At 47.4% G+C, this 15284-nt stretch overlaps 1 protein-coding gene across 1 annotated transcript in view; it reads left to right on the top strand.

The window, feature by feature from the left end:
* Positions 1-14880, top strand: part of MARCHF6 (membrane associated ring-CH-type finger 6) — a gene marked incomplete at its 5' end in the record, with an annotated part of 388473 nt that extends 373593 nt beyond the window's left edge. Inside the window, one exon of the mRNA XM_089654544.1 lies at positions 14462-14880. Coding sequence (XP_089510670.1) covers positions 14462-14558 — 97 coding nt within the window. The remainder of the gene's footprint in view (positions 1-14461) is intronic.
* Positions 14881-15284: the final 404 nt, after the last annotated feature.

Genomic DNA, 15284 nt, shown 5'->3' with positions numbered 1-15284 from the left:
AGTTTTTTCCTTTCTTTACGCTCCCTTTCGATTCGATTTATTTGGTATCGTGGGTTTTCTAGGTTAAAACACAGATTACTTACTTACCCGAAAGGTGAGAGCGGAGTGGGTTTACCGGACTTTGAGCTTTATTACAGAGCTGCGTTGCTAGCCCAGATGCTTGATTGGTTTCCTAGACCTTTTCATAAAGCCTCTTGTATGATTGAACAAGATCTTTTTCAGGTGGATCTTCAGGCATTACCATGGGGGTACGATCGGGACTACCAGCATTTTTCCAGCTTGTCCCCTTTGACCTTAGCTGTGATGCGGCTGTGGTATAAACGAGGCACAATTGCTCTCTTATCTTCCAATCCCTCTCCTTTGTCATCCCTATTTGATAACCCCACTCTTCCCCAGGGGTTGGTTTCCTCTATTATTGGACCTTTACACGTGCCTCCTGGCCCGTGGCTTGGGACTTTTTTTGCCTCCAGTCTTCCACTCCTTCAAGGTGGGTCTAAGGATTGGTTGACCACTCTACACCTATCCTCATTTTGCAAGCACTTACGCTCTTCCTCCAACATCCATCGTCCACTTTCTGGGATTGAACGGCTGTGCTCTCTACCTGAACCGCCGAGACACATCCTTGCCTCTCTCTATAAAGTGCTCCATAATGCTCTTTACTCTGAACTCCCTTCCTACACTAAGGCAAGGGCTCGAGACCTAGGTAGAGAAGTGTCGGAGGAAGTATGGTCCACAACGTTCAACTTTACTCATAAATTGTCTATTTCTTGCTATTCACAAGAAGAGAATTTTAAGCTTCTTTCCCGATGGTACAGGGATCCCCTCTCCCTACATAAAATTTTTCCTTCTACACCTGATCTTTGTTGGCGCTGTGATAGAGCTGTTAGTACGCAACTCCATATTTGGTGGGATTGTGATCAAATACAACCCTTTTGGCGGCAGGTCTTTGCTGTATATAACGAAATCTATGTGGAGTCCTTGGCGCCTCCGTAATATGATTTACCAATCCTTTCCGCTTACTGTTATATTGCACTATTCTCATTTACCCATATGGATCATAACCACCTCTATGATAGGTTTTTTTTTGTCTATGTACTTGTACCTGTTTCTTATACTTTCCATGCTCTATTTGTTAAATTTATGTAAAATAATAAAGACACATTTGCCTTTAAATCGCATTTTATATTCTGATATGCCCCAGAGCTCTGTCCTGGGGCCAATTCTGTTTAACTTGTTCATAAATGATATAGAAGTTGGTATAAATAGTTCAGTCTCAGTGTTTGTGTAGATATCGCCCTGCTTATCTTCGTATTGCCAGCAAAGGGATATTGAAACTTTACAAGACCTCAATAAAATAGAGGGGTGGGCAAATGAGGTTCAATGTAGCAAAATGTAAAGTAATGCACTTGAGGGGTACAAATATAAATGCATGCTAAACACTAGGGGACAACCTCTGGGGGAATCAAGGATGAAAAAGGATCTGGGGGTCCTAGTAGATAACAGACTCAGCAATTGCATGCAATCAAGCTGCAACAAGCAAGGCTAGCAGACTAATTTAATGCACTAAAAAAGATGATTTTTCAAGAGATAAAGCTATAATTCTACCAATTTTCAAAACCCTGGTTTGGCCTCCTCTTTACATGTGTAATGCATGTCGTTTGGACAGTTCGCCTGTCTACTAGTTTCTTCCACTTACTTTATTCCTTTTTTTTGTTCTTGCTTTCTCGACTTTATATCCTTTTCCCATAATTTTTTTCTTTACTCTTCTTTTTCTCCTCTCCCCTTTTTTTTCTTCTCTAGCGGGTCAGGGAGGGGGGCTTGGCGGAACGCTGTCGGTGACCAAGGACAAATGTGACTCCGACTCCGCAGATTTTGCTCCTTCAGGAGACTCATTTTCGCCCCGATGGTGTCCCTGTCCTCCATAATCGTTATTGTACTCAGTGGTATCATAGTACTAACCCACAGGCCAGATCTAGGGAGGTGTCAGTGGCCTTTCATCATACCTTCGGCCTGGAGGTCTTGGACTCCCTAATTGATCCAGCCGGTCGCTACCTGAAATTCCAAGATTTTGTTATTACCATAGCGAACGTTTACGCTCCCAATCGAGATCAGGTTCCATTTCTTGCATCGGTCCTCTCAAAGCTGTCTGATTTTGGGGGTCCCTGTTTTATCGTAGGAGGGGACTTCAATGTGGCTCTCTCTCCAGACTTGGACACCTCCGCTGGTAAATCTTCCCTCTCCCTATCGTAAATTAAGTTGCGTTTGCATGACTTACATTTAGTGGACGTTTGGCGTACCCAGCACCCTTCAGAATGAGACTAAAGTTTTTACTCTGCAGCTCATGCGTTATACAGTCTATTTCTTTTTTTCGCAGTCTTTTCTTGATTGTCCGACTTCATCCTCTCTCGGTCATTTTTTATGGTCAGACCACGCCCCAATCCATCTTACGATTCAGAACCGAGCATCGTCCTTGCGTCATTTTTTGTGTCGCTTGAACGACACCCTGCTCAAAGATTCATTGTGTGTCGCGGAAATAGTGCAGGCTATTCAACATTTTGATCACGCATCGAACACTACCAGCCCTCTAACTCAATGGGAGACTCTCAAATGTGTCCTTAGAGGGGTTCTTATTAAACATGGGTCTCATTTAAAAAAGATCAAAAACCTTTTCTATAAAACCTGTATGCAATACCAAATTAATCTTTCTATAAATGTCCAAAGTAAGTCCAAAGTGTCCACAACAAATGTAGTCCAAAGTGTCCACAAAAATTATTATTCAATCTTCCAAATATCGTGGGAAAATCCAGGATACCTTAAAAATAAAAAAAACTAATCAGAAAAATATTGGTTTCATGCAAACCACTCGTGAGAAGAAAAAAAAAATTTTTTTTAAATTGTATATTTTAAATATATATATATACACACACATATATATAGTGAATCAAAACACACACAGCACTCTGTGAATCTAAATAAGCATGAATACCACACTAAATACTTAATGCATCAAATTATAAGTGAACAATCAGTGACCTTCCACTCGTGAAATAAATCCACAGCAAATTACACAATCTGTGATAATGTGCTCAATTTAGTGATTCCACGCTCTAGTAGGATTCAGTACAATTACCCTCTCTCTGCTTAAACCAGCAGTACAAGCATTCCAGGGTAATTTCAGCTCCCTCCCTGCAGATGTATCCACTTCAATCTGCCCCGCTCCTCATAGGGCAGAAAGGACAAATTCTGTGGAGTGTAAAAGGGTAACAAATAGACTTTATTTAGATCTTACATCACGACCCTTCTCTTTGTCTTAGTAATGGAACATCTAGCGAGAGTACGAGGTAATGACTCAATTTTGGGTATCCACTCCGCCCTCCGCACATCACAAATTATCCTTATACTCAGATGACCTTCTAGTTTACGTCCAACAGCCACTTATCTCACTCCCCAGTCTCCTCCACGAATTCTGCAGATTTGGTTTATATAGTAACTCAATATCTCTAAAACGGAGGCATTAAATGTATCTTTGCCGGCCCATGTGTTGGCGGACTTGAGCTCTAATTTCACTTTTCAATGGTGCCCAAAGGCTATTACATACCTGGAGATCATGATTTCTGCCGATCTTACTGCTCTGTATTCCCTTAATTACTTACCCTTGTTTTCACGTATCCGAAAAGATCTAGCCTCATGGGGGGCTTCTGCTATGCCCTGGTATGGTCGCATCAATACCCTCAAGATGGTTACTCTATGTCTTTCAGACAGTGCCGATTGCTGTCCCTAAGAGTTTCTTTCTCTCTCTACGCTTCCTTTCAATTAGATTTATTTAGCACCAGGGGTTCTCTAGTTTAAAATAAAGGTTACTTACTTACCCAAAACTCAGAGGCGGAGTGGGTTTACCAGACTTTGAGCTTTATTATAGAGCTACGTTACTAGCCCGGATGCTTGATTGGTTTCCCAGACCCTTTTGTAGAGCCTCCTGTATGATAGAACAAGATTTGGCATGGATTGATCTTCAGGCTTTACCTTGGGGTTATAGCCGGGACCTTAAGCATTTTCCCGGCCTGTCCCCATTGACTGTGGCTGTACTGTGCTTGTGGTATCAACGGGGCATCATTGCTTTATTATCTTTTGATCCCTCTCCCTTATCATCCCTGTTTGATAACCCGGTCTTCCTCAGGGGCTAGGCTCCTCTATTCTTGGTCCCTTTATGCGTGCCTCCTAGCCCATAGCCCGAAATGTTAATTTGCTCCCAATGTGGTCTCCCGCTCCTTCAAGGTGGGCCTAAGGACTGGTTGACCACTTTACATCTATCCTCATTTTGCAAACATTTACACTCTTACTCCTATACGCACTGTCCACTCACTGAGTTTGAGCGGTTGTGCTCCCTCTCTGAACCGCCGAGACATGTATGTCCTAGCTTCCCTCTATAAAGTGTTACATACTGCCCTTCATTCCAAACTCCCTCCCTACACTAAGGCGTGAGCTCGAGACATAGGTAAAGACATATCAGCTGCGGACTGGTCCACGTCATTCCACTTCACTCATAAATCGTGCTATTCCCAAGAAAAGAACTTTAAGCTCCTTTCTTGATGGTACCGGGACCCCCTCTCCCTACACAAGATATTTCCTTCTCCAACTAATCTTTGTTGGCGTTGTACTAAAGTTGTTGGTACACAGCTCCATATTTGGTGGGAATGTGACCTAATACAACCCTTCTGGCGGCAGGTCTTTGCTGTTTACGACAAGATCTATGGTGAGTCCTTGGTCCCTTCTCCAGAGATTGCTCTTCTCTGCACAGAAGAAAAGTCTGTTACGTTTCTTTCTATCCACAGCACGACAATTGATACCCCTCTTTTGGAAAACGGCCACTCCCCCGCCTCTGTCGATGTGGGTTTCTGTGCTCAATGATACCTTGCGTATGGAGGAGATGCTGGCATTTACCAATGATACCTATAATAATCATAAGTTATTGTGGTCGGTCTGGCTTAATTTCTCCTCCTCTTTAACTCTCCGAGATATGTGTTCCCCTGCAGTGTCCTAGGGGAGTTGAGCCTTGCTCCTCCGATGCATTCTCATTTTGGTCGTCGGTTTGGCCCCGTGGCCCGTACTGGGTGCGCACGGTGGGGTCACTCTGGCAGGATGCTGGTTGGGGCTGCCTTGTCTCTGCTTTCTGCCGCATCTGTCCCCCAGCCCTCCTTCTTCTTCTCCCTCCCTATCCCTACAATTGACTTCCCCTTTCTCTTCTTTTTCTTCCCTGTAGATTTTTTTCCTTTTTTTTTTCTCCTCTTCTTTTTCCGTTTAGGTTTATACTTTTGGTTTCACAGAGTTTCCACATTTTGTTTTGTATATTTTGTCTGGGGATGCACCCCGTGAACTTATGTTCTTTTTTGTTTCTCTCTATAATTCCGCAATATGTGTTATTGAAAAGCCTCCATTTCGTTGGTGTTTAGATTTATTTTCATTCATCCACATGGACCATTGACACACCTATGATGTTTTTCTATCCATTTATTTGTCCATGATATTATTATTTCTCATGTTTTGTATTGTTAATGTTGCTGTAAAATATAATAGACTAATTTGCCTTTAAATGTGTAATGCAGCTTTTGTCCACCAATTCTCAGGAAAGCTGTTCTTGAACTGGAGAGAGTCCAGAAAAGGACAGCAAAATTAATAAGGGTCTGGAGGACATCATTTATGAGGAAGAACTACACACATCAAGCTTATTTTCCCTGGAGAAGAGATGCGTATATGATAGCAATATATAAATATCTAAATTAGGGATCTTAGCATAGGGATAAAACTATTCAGTCTCAGGTCGATCAAAAGGACATGTCACTCAAGTAGGTTGGACAAGAAGCGGTTTAACTTCTGCCCGCAGCTGGGTCCGAGGGTGTCAGATCACCAAGCTAGAGGAACTGTTACAACTGTTGTTACTAGAGCAGTTTTACAATGGACTTTCAGGGGATGTTTGACATTGGGTCCGGGACAAACACCCCCTAACTTTAGCCGATGCTAGTCGCTGGGCAGATGAGTACCTGGACAACAGAAGGCTAACCGAGACTGCTATTCCCCCTGCACCTCGTCCACAACCAGTGGTGCCCACTCCGGTCACCCGAGAATGCCTCAGACCACTCACACCTTCTAACCCAAAGCGGTCTGGCCCACGCTGTTATGGCTGCAACCAAACAGGGCACATCCGCATTCATTGCCCCCGGAATTCACCAAGGCCCCAGAGCAGCCAACCACCTCGGAGCACTTCCAACCGACCCACCACTCCCTATGGCCGAGCCTCTGCCTACTCCCTACAGGACCCCCCGAGTGACACCGCCTCTTCATGGAGGAATTTTACCACCGAGGATGAGGACATTGGGGTCTTTCATGAGGCTAACCCTCTCCAGGCTGCCACCCCGGACAATCGTCGACATCACCAACAGGTTTATCCATGTTAACGGCCGTCAAGCCCAAGGATTACGGGACACTGGAGCCACACTCACCCTAGTCCAACCCCAATTGGTACCAGACTGGGCCAAGACCGGGCGGTCTGTGGCCGTACGGGTAGCGGGAGGTCATGTCTACCGGATTCCTACTGCAAGGCTTCATCTGGATTGGAGGGCCGGGGCCAGGAACGTTGAAATTGGAGTAATGCAGAACTTGCCAGCTGAGGTTCTCCTTGGAAATGATCTGGAGTCCTGGTCTCCACTTTTGGCACTGAGACCCCTGCTGAAGCTCATCCAGTCACCACTCGCCACCAAGCTAGAGAGCATGCTGCCGCTCCACCTGCCGAGGTTCCGGTAAGAATCAAATACCCACCCCCTGCTGAGCTTGTCCCTGCCCTGACCTGGGATTCCCCCGCTGATTTTGCTAAAGAAACAGCCAGTGACCGGACCTTAGACCCCTATAGACAGAGGGCTGGAAGTGATCCTGGGGGATTGGGAGATGTGAGGTATGAGTGGGACCAGGGCAAGTTGTACAGGGTCCACGGGGGAGCAGGGGTGGGCGCTGCCCAAATACCTCACTGGCAGATGGTAGTACCGAGGAAGTATCGGCGTGACCTCCTCCAGATTGCGCATGATATTCCTCTTGCTGGGCATTTGGGCAAGCGACGGACCCTGCATCGCTTAACCCAGAGTTTCTTCTGGCCAGGAGTATCGGGGGACGTTCGGGACTACTGTTGGTCTTGTGAGGTCTGCCAGAAGGTAGGGAAGCAGGGAGACAGGCCCAGGGCCACTCTGAGCCCCCTATCCATAGTCGGGGAACCTTTCAGTCGTATCGCCGTGGACCTAGTGGGGCCCCTGAAATGGCCTAGTCCCACAGGCAAGAAGTATATCTTGACCATTGTCGACTACGCCACCCGGAGGCCATAGCGCTGAGAGATGTGCAGGCAGAAACAGTTGCGCAAGCCCTGCTGCAGATCTTTCTCGGGTAGGATTTCCTCGTGAGATCCTGACCGACCAAGGCACGCAGTTCACAGCCGAGCTTACCCAACAACTTTGGAAGTTGTGTGGGATCAGACCGCTGTACAGCTCTCCCTACCACCCCCAGACCAATGGGCTCTGCGAACGGTTTAACGGTACACTGAAACAGCTCCTCTAAACATTCACTATGTCCCATAAGGACTGGGAGCGGCATCTTCCCCACCTCTTGTTCGCCTACCGAGAGGTACCGCAGGAGTCCACAGGGTTCTCTCCCTTCGAGCTGCTGTACGGCCGAAGGGTTCGGGGACCCCTGGATCTCCTATGCGAACACTGGGAGGGAGCAGGAAGGGACCTCGGTGGTGGCCTATGTGCTGGAGCTTAGGGAGAGGCTACAACGGTTGACGACCCTAGTACGAGACAACCTTGAGGCCACCCAGAGCAGACAGAAACGGTGGTACGACTGGTCTGCCCGAGACCGAACATTTCACTTAGGACAGAAAGTGTTGGCCTTGAACCCAGTCAGGCATGACAAATTACAGGCTGCCTGGCAGGGCCCGCACCGAGTGGTGGAGCAACTCTGTAATACCACATACATTGTAGCTCGCTGTTCGGATGGAAGGATCCGGCAAACCTTCCATGTGAATATGCTGAAACCGTTCATCGAACGACAGGAGGACAGTGTAGCTGCTATTTGCACTCCGGCTACCGATGACTCAGAAACGCTTCTTCTGCCAGGGCTGCCAGGGGACGAACAGTCCCAGCAGAGTGTAGCGGATGTAGATATCAGCACACGGCTGCCTCCCAAGGCCCAGGAACAGGCCCGCCAACTGCTCCAAGAACACCGAGGGCTGTTCTCCTCTCTGCCCGGTTACACCACCACAACTGTCCACCGGGTAGACACGCAGGGTCAGGCCCCTCTGAAGCAGGCAGCCTACCGAGTGCCTGAGTCCATCAGAGAAGGGATGAGAAGAGAGATTAAGGAAATGTTAGATTTAGGTGTGATAGAACCCTCTGACAGTCCCTGGGCCTCCCCAGTAGTCCTGGTGCCCAAGAAAGACGGAACTGTCCGTTTCTGTGTGGACTACCGCAGGCTCAATGACCGGACCGTGACTGATGCATACCCCATGCCCCGGATAGACGAGCTGCTGGACCGGATGGCCAGAGGTAATTATCTTACCACTATCGATCTCTGTAGGGGGTACTGGCAGATTCCGCTGGATGCGGACGCGGTACCATAGTCAGCATTCATCACCCCGTTCGGCTTGTACCAGTCCAGGGTCATGCCGTTTGGGATGAAAAATGCCCCGGCTACCTTTCAGAGAATGGTAGATAAGCTGCTGGATGGACTGCAGGACTTCTCCTGCGCCTATCTAGACGATATAGCTATCTACAGTGATAGTTGGGAGGATCATCTCCAACATCTCAGGGAAGTGCTTGATCGCATTGGGCAAGCAGGGCTGACCATCCGACCTGACAAATGCCACGTTGGGGTGTCCGAGGTCCAATATCTATCCAATATCCTACCCGAATGTGGGAAGCAACAACCGGCACCTGCAAAGGTGGAAGCGGTAGCAAATTGGCCCACTCCCCAAACCAAGACCCAGGTCCTTGCCTTCCTAGGCACTGCAGGGTACTATCGTAAATTCATCCCCAACTACAGCGCCATTGCTAAACTCCTAACGGATCTGACCCGGAAGAATCTGCCCCGACAGGTTGTGTGGTCCCCAGAGTGTGAAACGGCTTTCCAAAAGCTCAAACATGATCTAATGCATGCTCCCGTTTTGGCTGCTCCTGACTCTTCCAAACGGTTTTGTGTTCACACAGATGCCTCCACCTTTGGATTGGGCGCTGTTCTGAGCCAAATCGGGGACAACGGGAACGACCATCTAGTGGCCTACTTAAGTAGAAAGTTGTTACCCCGGGAGGTGGCCTACGCTGCTGTGGAGTGCCTTGGCTTAGTATGGGCCCTCAAGAAATTGCAGCCTTACCTGTACGGGCGCTCCTTCACTGTACTCACCAATTACAACCCCCTGGTATGGCTAAATCGGGTCTCCGAGGACAATGGTCATCTGCTTCGGTGGAGCTTGGCCCTCCAACCCTATAACTTTACAATCCAGTAACGACCGGGGAAGCAAAACGCCAACGCGGATGGGTTGTCCCGGCAAGCCGAGTTGGAGAAGTAACCCTCTGAACCGACCAGCCCCAAGCGGACCCGTTTGAAGGTCTCGCCGGGTCTGGCGGGTGTTACACAACGGGGGAGCTTTGTGAGGAACTGTGCCTGTGTGATAACATTTTGCCCTTTCTGTTCTGGTTTTATCCCCTTTGTAAAGCTGGACATGTTTCACAGACATTCTACACTGTTTGTTTAGGGAAATGTGACCTTGTATTCTTTCACTTCTAATAGAGTTCATACTGTATTGTTAGTCCTAGGGTTTGTTGTGGGTGGGGAAAACCCGGTGCCAGGCTGTCTGGTGGGGGTGGGGTTGAAGCTGTATATACTGAGCTGTGTTTAATAAAGATTCTGTCATTTTTCACCCTACACGAAGTTCCGACTCGTGGTTTTGGGTAGAGCAAAAGGGAGGGTTTTTAGCTATAATATCTGCCTTGGAAGACTGGCTGGAAAAGAGGACCATTGGGTGGGACATATCGCTCCGCACGAGGAAGCCCAGGCGGAACGGTTCCGCTACAATTGGTGGCAGCAGTGGGATTGTGCTTCCAACCTGTAAACACATCCAAACCATCACCGGGATCCAAGAGCAGGAGAGGAGAGACAGATACCACTCGCAGCTATGGAAACAGAGGTCTTATGGCGGATGCAGCAAGTGCTGGCTTATTTAGATGACCTGGTTTCTACATGGGAAGAGCGTGGATGGAGAAATACGTCTGTCCAACAGCTGGATGAGGGTGTGGAAGATGGAGCAGTCGGCTCATCCCTCCAATTACAGATGCCAGAATGCATGGATCTAATTGATTTTTCAATGGAGGACATTGTGGGTGATGAGTCACCTGCCAAAGTGCTGGCACTGGACTCAAGGGCCACCAGCCCGTGCCCTGGACATTTAGCCATTCCAGAGACTGGGGATTGTACTGATTTTTTTACTGATGAGGAACCAGCCGGGGAGCCGCCAGCTGAAGCTTGCAACCGGACAGAGGATCCAGGACCTCTGCCCCACACCTGTGGTAGTTTCAGAGGCCCAGGGTGAGAAGGGAGAGGAGGTTGTTGTCCTCCCTCCCCCACAGTCAGCCAAAGTGGAGGAAACTCTTTTCCCTCCCAAGCCAGGATCTGTGCACCAGGGGGACAGTGACAGAGGAATGCCATCCCAGCAGCAGATCCACAGTCTGGGAGTGGAGGAAGGCAGCCTCCCTCCCCCACGATTAGCCGGAGCAGATGTGGGGTCCCCAGCAGAAGAGCTAGCAACAGGACAGAGCGCCGCTGGCCTCTGCCTAGCAACTACAGTCACCACCTGGATACCCCAGGGATGCTGGGTAGTCGGCCCAGATCCCCTACAGAAGGATGGAGTCGGCCCAGCCACCCTGTACTTCTCCCCAGTGGCGGGTTTGTTCTACGGGAGAGGCAGAGGTTGGCTGGGTGAGTAACGCTTGGTGTGGGACAATTTGCATGGGGTACTGTGTGGGTGTTGGCATTGAGGGACTGGAGGTACCGACTAACTTCAGAGTACATCCGTCTGGGATCTACTCCTGCGTTAGTCTCCTGCCGAAAGGGGAGATATGTGACGGGAGTGACTTTTGGGGGTGGGGGGGCCTCTGTATCATCTCCCCAAATCATTATGTTTAACCCACCCTGTGCCTGTTTAAGGGTACAGGGTGTACATGTGAATGTCCCAGTATTGTGCATTTGTGTGTTGTCCTTTGTCTAGACCACATGGCTGTCCATTGTCTGTTTGCCATGTGCTACCCCCCATTGTAATGTGCCTTGCTGGCCAGCCAACTATTATGGGATGTACTGTTTGTGTATTGGTGTGGGGGTTGGTCAATGTGCTTTGCCATGTGCTTCATCCCATTGTTCTGTGTCTTGGTGGGATGGGGAGGGGTGATGATGTATTTCCTGTTCTTGGTTGTTTCCCCGCCCTCTGTATATATCCTGTGTTTTGTGTTAAAATAAAAAGGAGTTGGCTTCCTGTTTTAAGAAGAGCTGGGTGCTGTCTTTTTCCTGAGGGATTTCAAGGGTGTGGTCCGTGGAGGGTGTTCGGACAGGGGAAGCTGTGGTATAACGGAAAAACTCAGTGCGGTCTGGGTTCAGGTTCCGTTACACTCAACATTGAACTCCTGGGGTCAGTTGCACAGCATCCATCATTTCACTTGTATTGGTCACAGAGGGAGAGGATGGGGGGGGGGTACTATTCACAAAGGGAGAGGTGTGGATGGGGGAGAATGCTGGTCACAGAGGGGGAGTTGTAGATTGGGAGCTAGTCACAGAGGGAGAGGTATGGATGGGGGAGCTGATCACAGAGGGAGATGTGTGGATGTGGGGGGGCCCTGGTCAAAGAGAGAGAGGTGTGGATAAGGGGGATGCTGGATAAAGAGGGAGAGGTGTGGATGGGGGGTGGAGGGTGCTGGTCACAGAGGGAGAGGTGTGGGGATGCTGGTCACAGAGGGAGAGTTGTGGATTTGGGGGTATTGGTCACAGAGGGAGAGGTGTGGATGGGGGGTGTGCTATTCACAGAGGGAGAGATGTGGATGGGGGAGAATGCTGGTCACGGAAGGGGAGTTGTAGATGGAGGGGTTGGTCACTAAGGCAGAGGTGTGGATGTGGGGGGATGCTGGTCAAAGAGGGAGAGATGTGGGGGGGTGCTGGTCACAGAGGGAGAGGTGTGGATGGGGGGGTGCTAGTCACAGAGGGAGAGGTGTGGATAGGGGAGAATGCTGATCACAGAGGGGGAGTTGTAGATGCGGGGGGGGGGGGCTGGTCACTAAGGCGTGGATGCAGGTCACAGAGGGAGAGGCGTGGATGGAGGGGGAGGAGTGCTGTGCACAGAGGGAGAGGTGTGAATAAGGGGTGCTGGACACAGGAGTGAAATCTATGGATAAGGGTGCTGGATACAGGAGGGAGTGGTGTGGATAAGGGGTGCTGGACACAGAAGGAAGAGCTGTATATAAGGTGTGCTGAGCACAGGAGGGAGAGGGGTGGATAAGGGGTGCTGGGCAAAGGAGAGAGAGCTGTGAATAAGGGGTGCTGGGCTAAGGAGGTAGAGCTGTGGATAAGGAGTGCTGGGCACAGGTGGGAGATTTGTGAATAAGGTGTGCTGGGCACAGGAGGGAGAGCAGTGGATAAGGGGGTGCTGGGCATGGGGATGAGATGAGGTGTGGACTGAGGTGTGCAGCAGTAGGTGGTTAATGTGAGGCTATATAATGTATGTGCCCGTGTGCTTTATTTGTCTAGCATTACCTAGTACATTGTCTTTGTCATATTAGTTCGTTATGTATCTTTCTTTAGTTTGGAAACCAGGCCCCTTTACTTTTTTTCACTGCACCCCCAGATCAGTCAGACCAGCCCTGCTCTGGAAGCACCATGATGGATTGAGGAACCCCTGCACCTTCTTGAGCGAGAGCGTGAGCAGGCCGGGCTGTAAGATAAAATAACATTGCAGAAGCTACTTCCTCCTACCACTGATTATAAAGTGTGAGCTGGAGTTTGGCTTCAGTTTGTTAGTGTATGTAAACCTGCTACTACATTTAACATGCTCCTCCCCCCAGACTGGTGCTCCTTCTTCCAGAAGGTGTGTTGCAGTGTGTAGTGGGTTTTGGGGGAGGATGGTGGGGGGGGGATGATTGGGCAAAATGCACCTTCACCTGTGTAGAGAGAAATCCATACAAGTTACTTGTTTCCTGCTGCCCCCAGACCCCTGCCCCCCCCCCCCCTCAGTGCTGCTGGCTTCCCCCCTCTGGCTGTTGAAAGGAATGTGTCAGGATAGAGGAGTAGGGAAAGGGGTCGATAGACGTCATTTTCCAGCCCCTTCCTTTTCTGAATGGATGGAGGCAGTGATCGGTACCAATTGCTTCTGTACCAACTATAACTTGTGAACTGTGTTTCAATTTGTGAAGGAACAAGAGACTCTGTACAGAGCTATTCCTGCCCATTCATTCTGTACAGCAGAGGCTGCAAAGATGGAGATTTGAATGCTTTAAATTTTTTTCAAATGTTTGTGTAAAACTTCCAGTAATCTGGAAGTGATGTCAGTTTACAGGTTACTATTGCGAATAGCCAATCGTAGCTTTGTTCGGTTGTCCAGCCGGCCAGCAGTCAGACACTTAGGCTTGGTCACTCAGGTCTCCTGGTGGGACGGGAGAGCCCGAGAAGGCAGTGGGAGGGGACCTCTCCCATCCCGCTGCTTGTAAAAGCAATTGAGCGGCTAGTTAGCCACTCCAATTGCTTTTACAAGAGAGCCAACCACCAGCTCTAAAAAATGGTACAACCACTTGAAGTCCAGCGACGTACACAAATATTTGTAGAGTAATATAGAAAATGGAAATCTAGGAGTCTAGTCTGAACATGAAAAAAACAGCAATGGTTAACTACCTTAATTCTAATCTCATCTGGCATCTTTAATACGCATCTGTAAGCCACTTTCATAAAGAGGGAAGAATACACCTTTAGAAGTTTGTCTTGCATTTTGTGTCCAACATTTTGTGTCCAACAGATTTATGTACCTGCATATACATTAATTTGTCACAAAAATGCACCAGACACATTGCTGAAGTTGACATACTGGGAAAGTATCACAAATTAGAACTTTATTAATCTGTTGTCAGCATCATAATTGGCTTTGGAATTACCACACATCTTTTATGAATTTGGCAAGAGTTTAGCAATAATGCAAGAATTATGTTGCAAAGCATTTATTGAATCGCTCCCAGTGTTTTTTCATTTTTCTATAACGTGTTGCTGTTTAGTTTTGACTCCTGATAAGTAACTCGTGAAAGCATATTAAACATTCATGCAGTACTGACTTTCTGTTTCTCTGCTCCCTTCATATCCTCTCTTCTTTCTTTTTTATGTCTAACATTTGTTTGTTTGCTCGTAGGTACCTTGTTGGGCAGCGCCTTGTAAATTATGAAAGGAAGTCAAGCAAATCCACAACTTCTCCTTCAGTGCATCCTTTTCAAATAGTGCAGGATTAGAAGTGAAAAGTTCCTTTACCTCCAGAGACTTCTACATTGTGTTGTCTGTTTTCGAAATCTTTACTAATTTCATTGTCATATAGCATATTTCGCTAAAGACAGTTCACATGTGCAGATTACCACATTTTTTCAGCTCTGACCGTGATCAACACCTTCATCTACTCATGTTTTGATTTTGTTATTGCAACCATTTTGTCTTTGTATACATGAACATATAGCCAGATAAAGAAATTTGGAGGGGGTATCCCATTAAGCAGACTATCTTGATTATAAATCTGAAACAACAAAATCTATTAATTTATTAAATTTAGTTGTCATTTTATTGTGCAGTTTTATGTCTTCTTTGCAGTTTCTTCTGTATATTTTTCTTAACTTCCCAGTCTTTCTCTTCAAAAATAATTTAAAACAAAAATGTAACTTGCCATTCCTAAGCTGAGATATTTCTATAATTTACTATTCTCTTAATTTAATTCATATTTATTTTTTATTTTTAGTTTCAATTATGTCACGATACGCGTTACTTTTGATTAAGCACAGGAATAATGACACACAGGTGGAGATTCATTGATGTAAATTAACTTTAATGGTATTAATTTTGGAGCGCAACATTTAAGTTCTAATATTTATGGTTTAATAACACATGGTTATGAGGACCATACTATTATTAACGATATAGCGCAATATTCACTTTTGAATTTCAGTGGCTCACAAGTGCAATTTATATAC

The sequence above is a fragment of the Staurois parvus genome, unplaced genomic scaffold, assembly GCF_062004578.1.
Source record: "Staurois parvus isolate SC_StPar_1 unplaced genomic scaffold, SC_StPar_1.0 ptg000775l, whole genome shotgun sequence".
NCBI classification, from domain to species: Eukaryota; Metazoa; Chordata; class Amphibia; order Anura; family Ranidae; genus Staurois; species Staurois parvus.
This window is presented reverse-complemented; position numbering and strand designations above follow the sequence as displayed.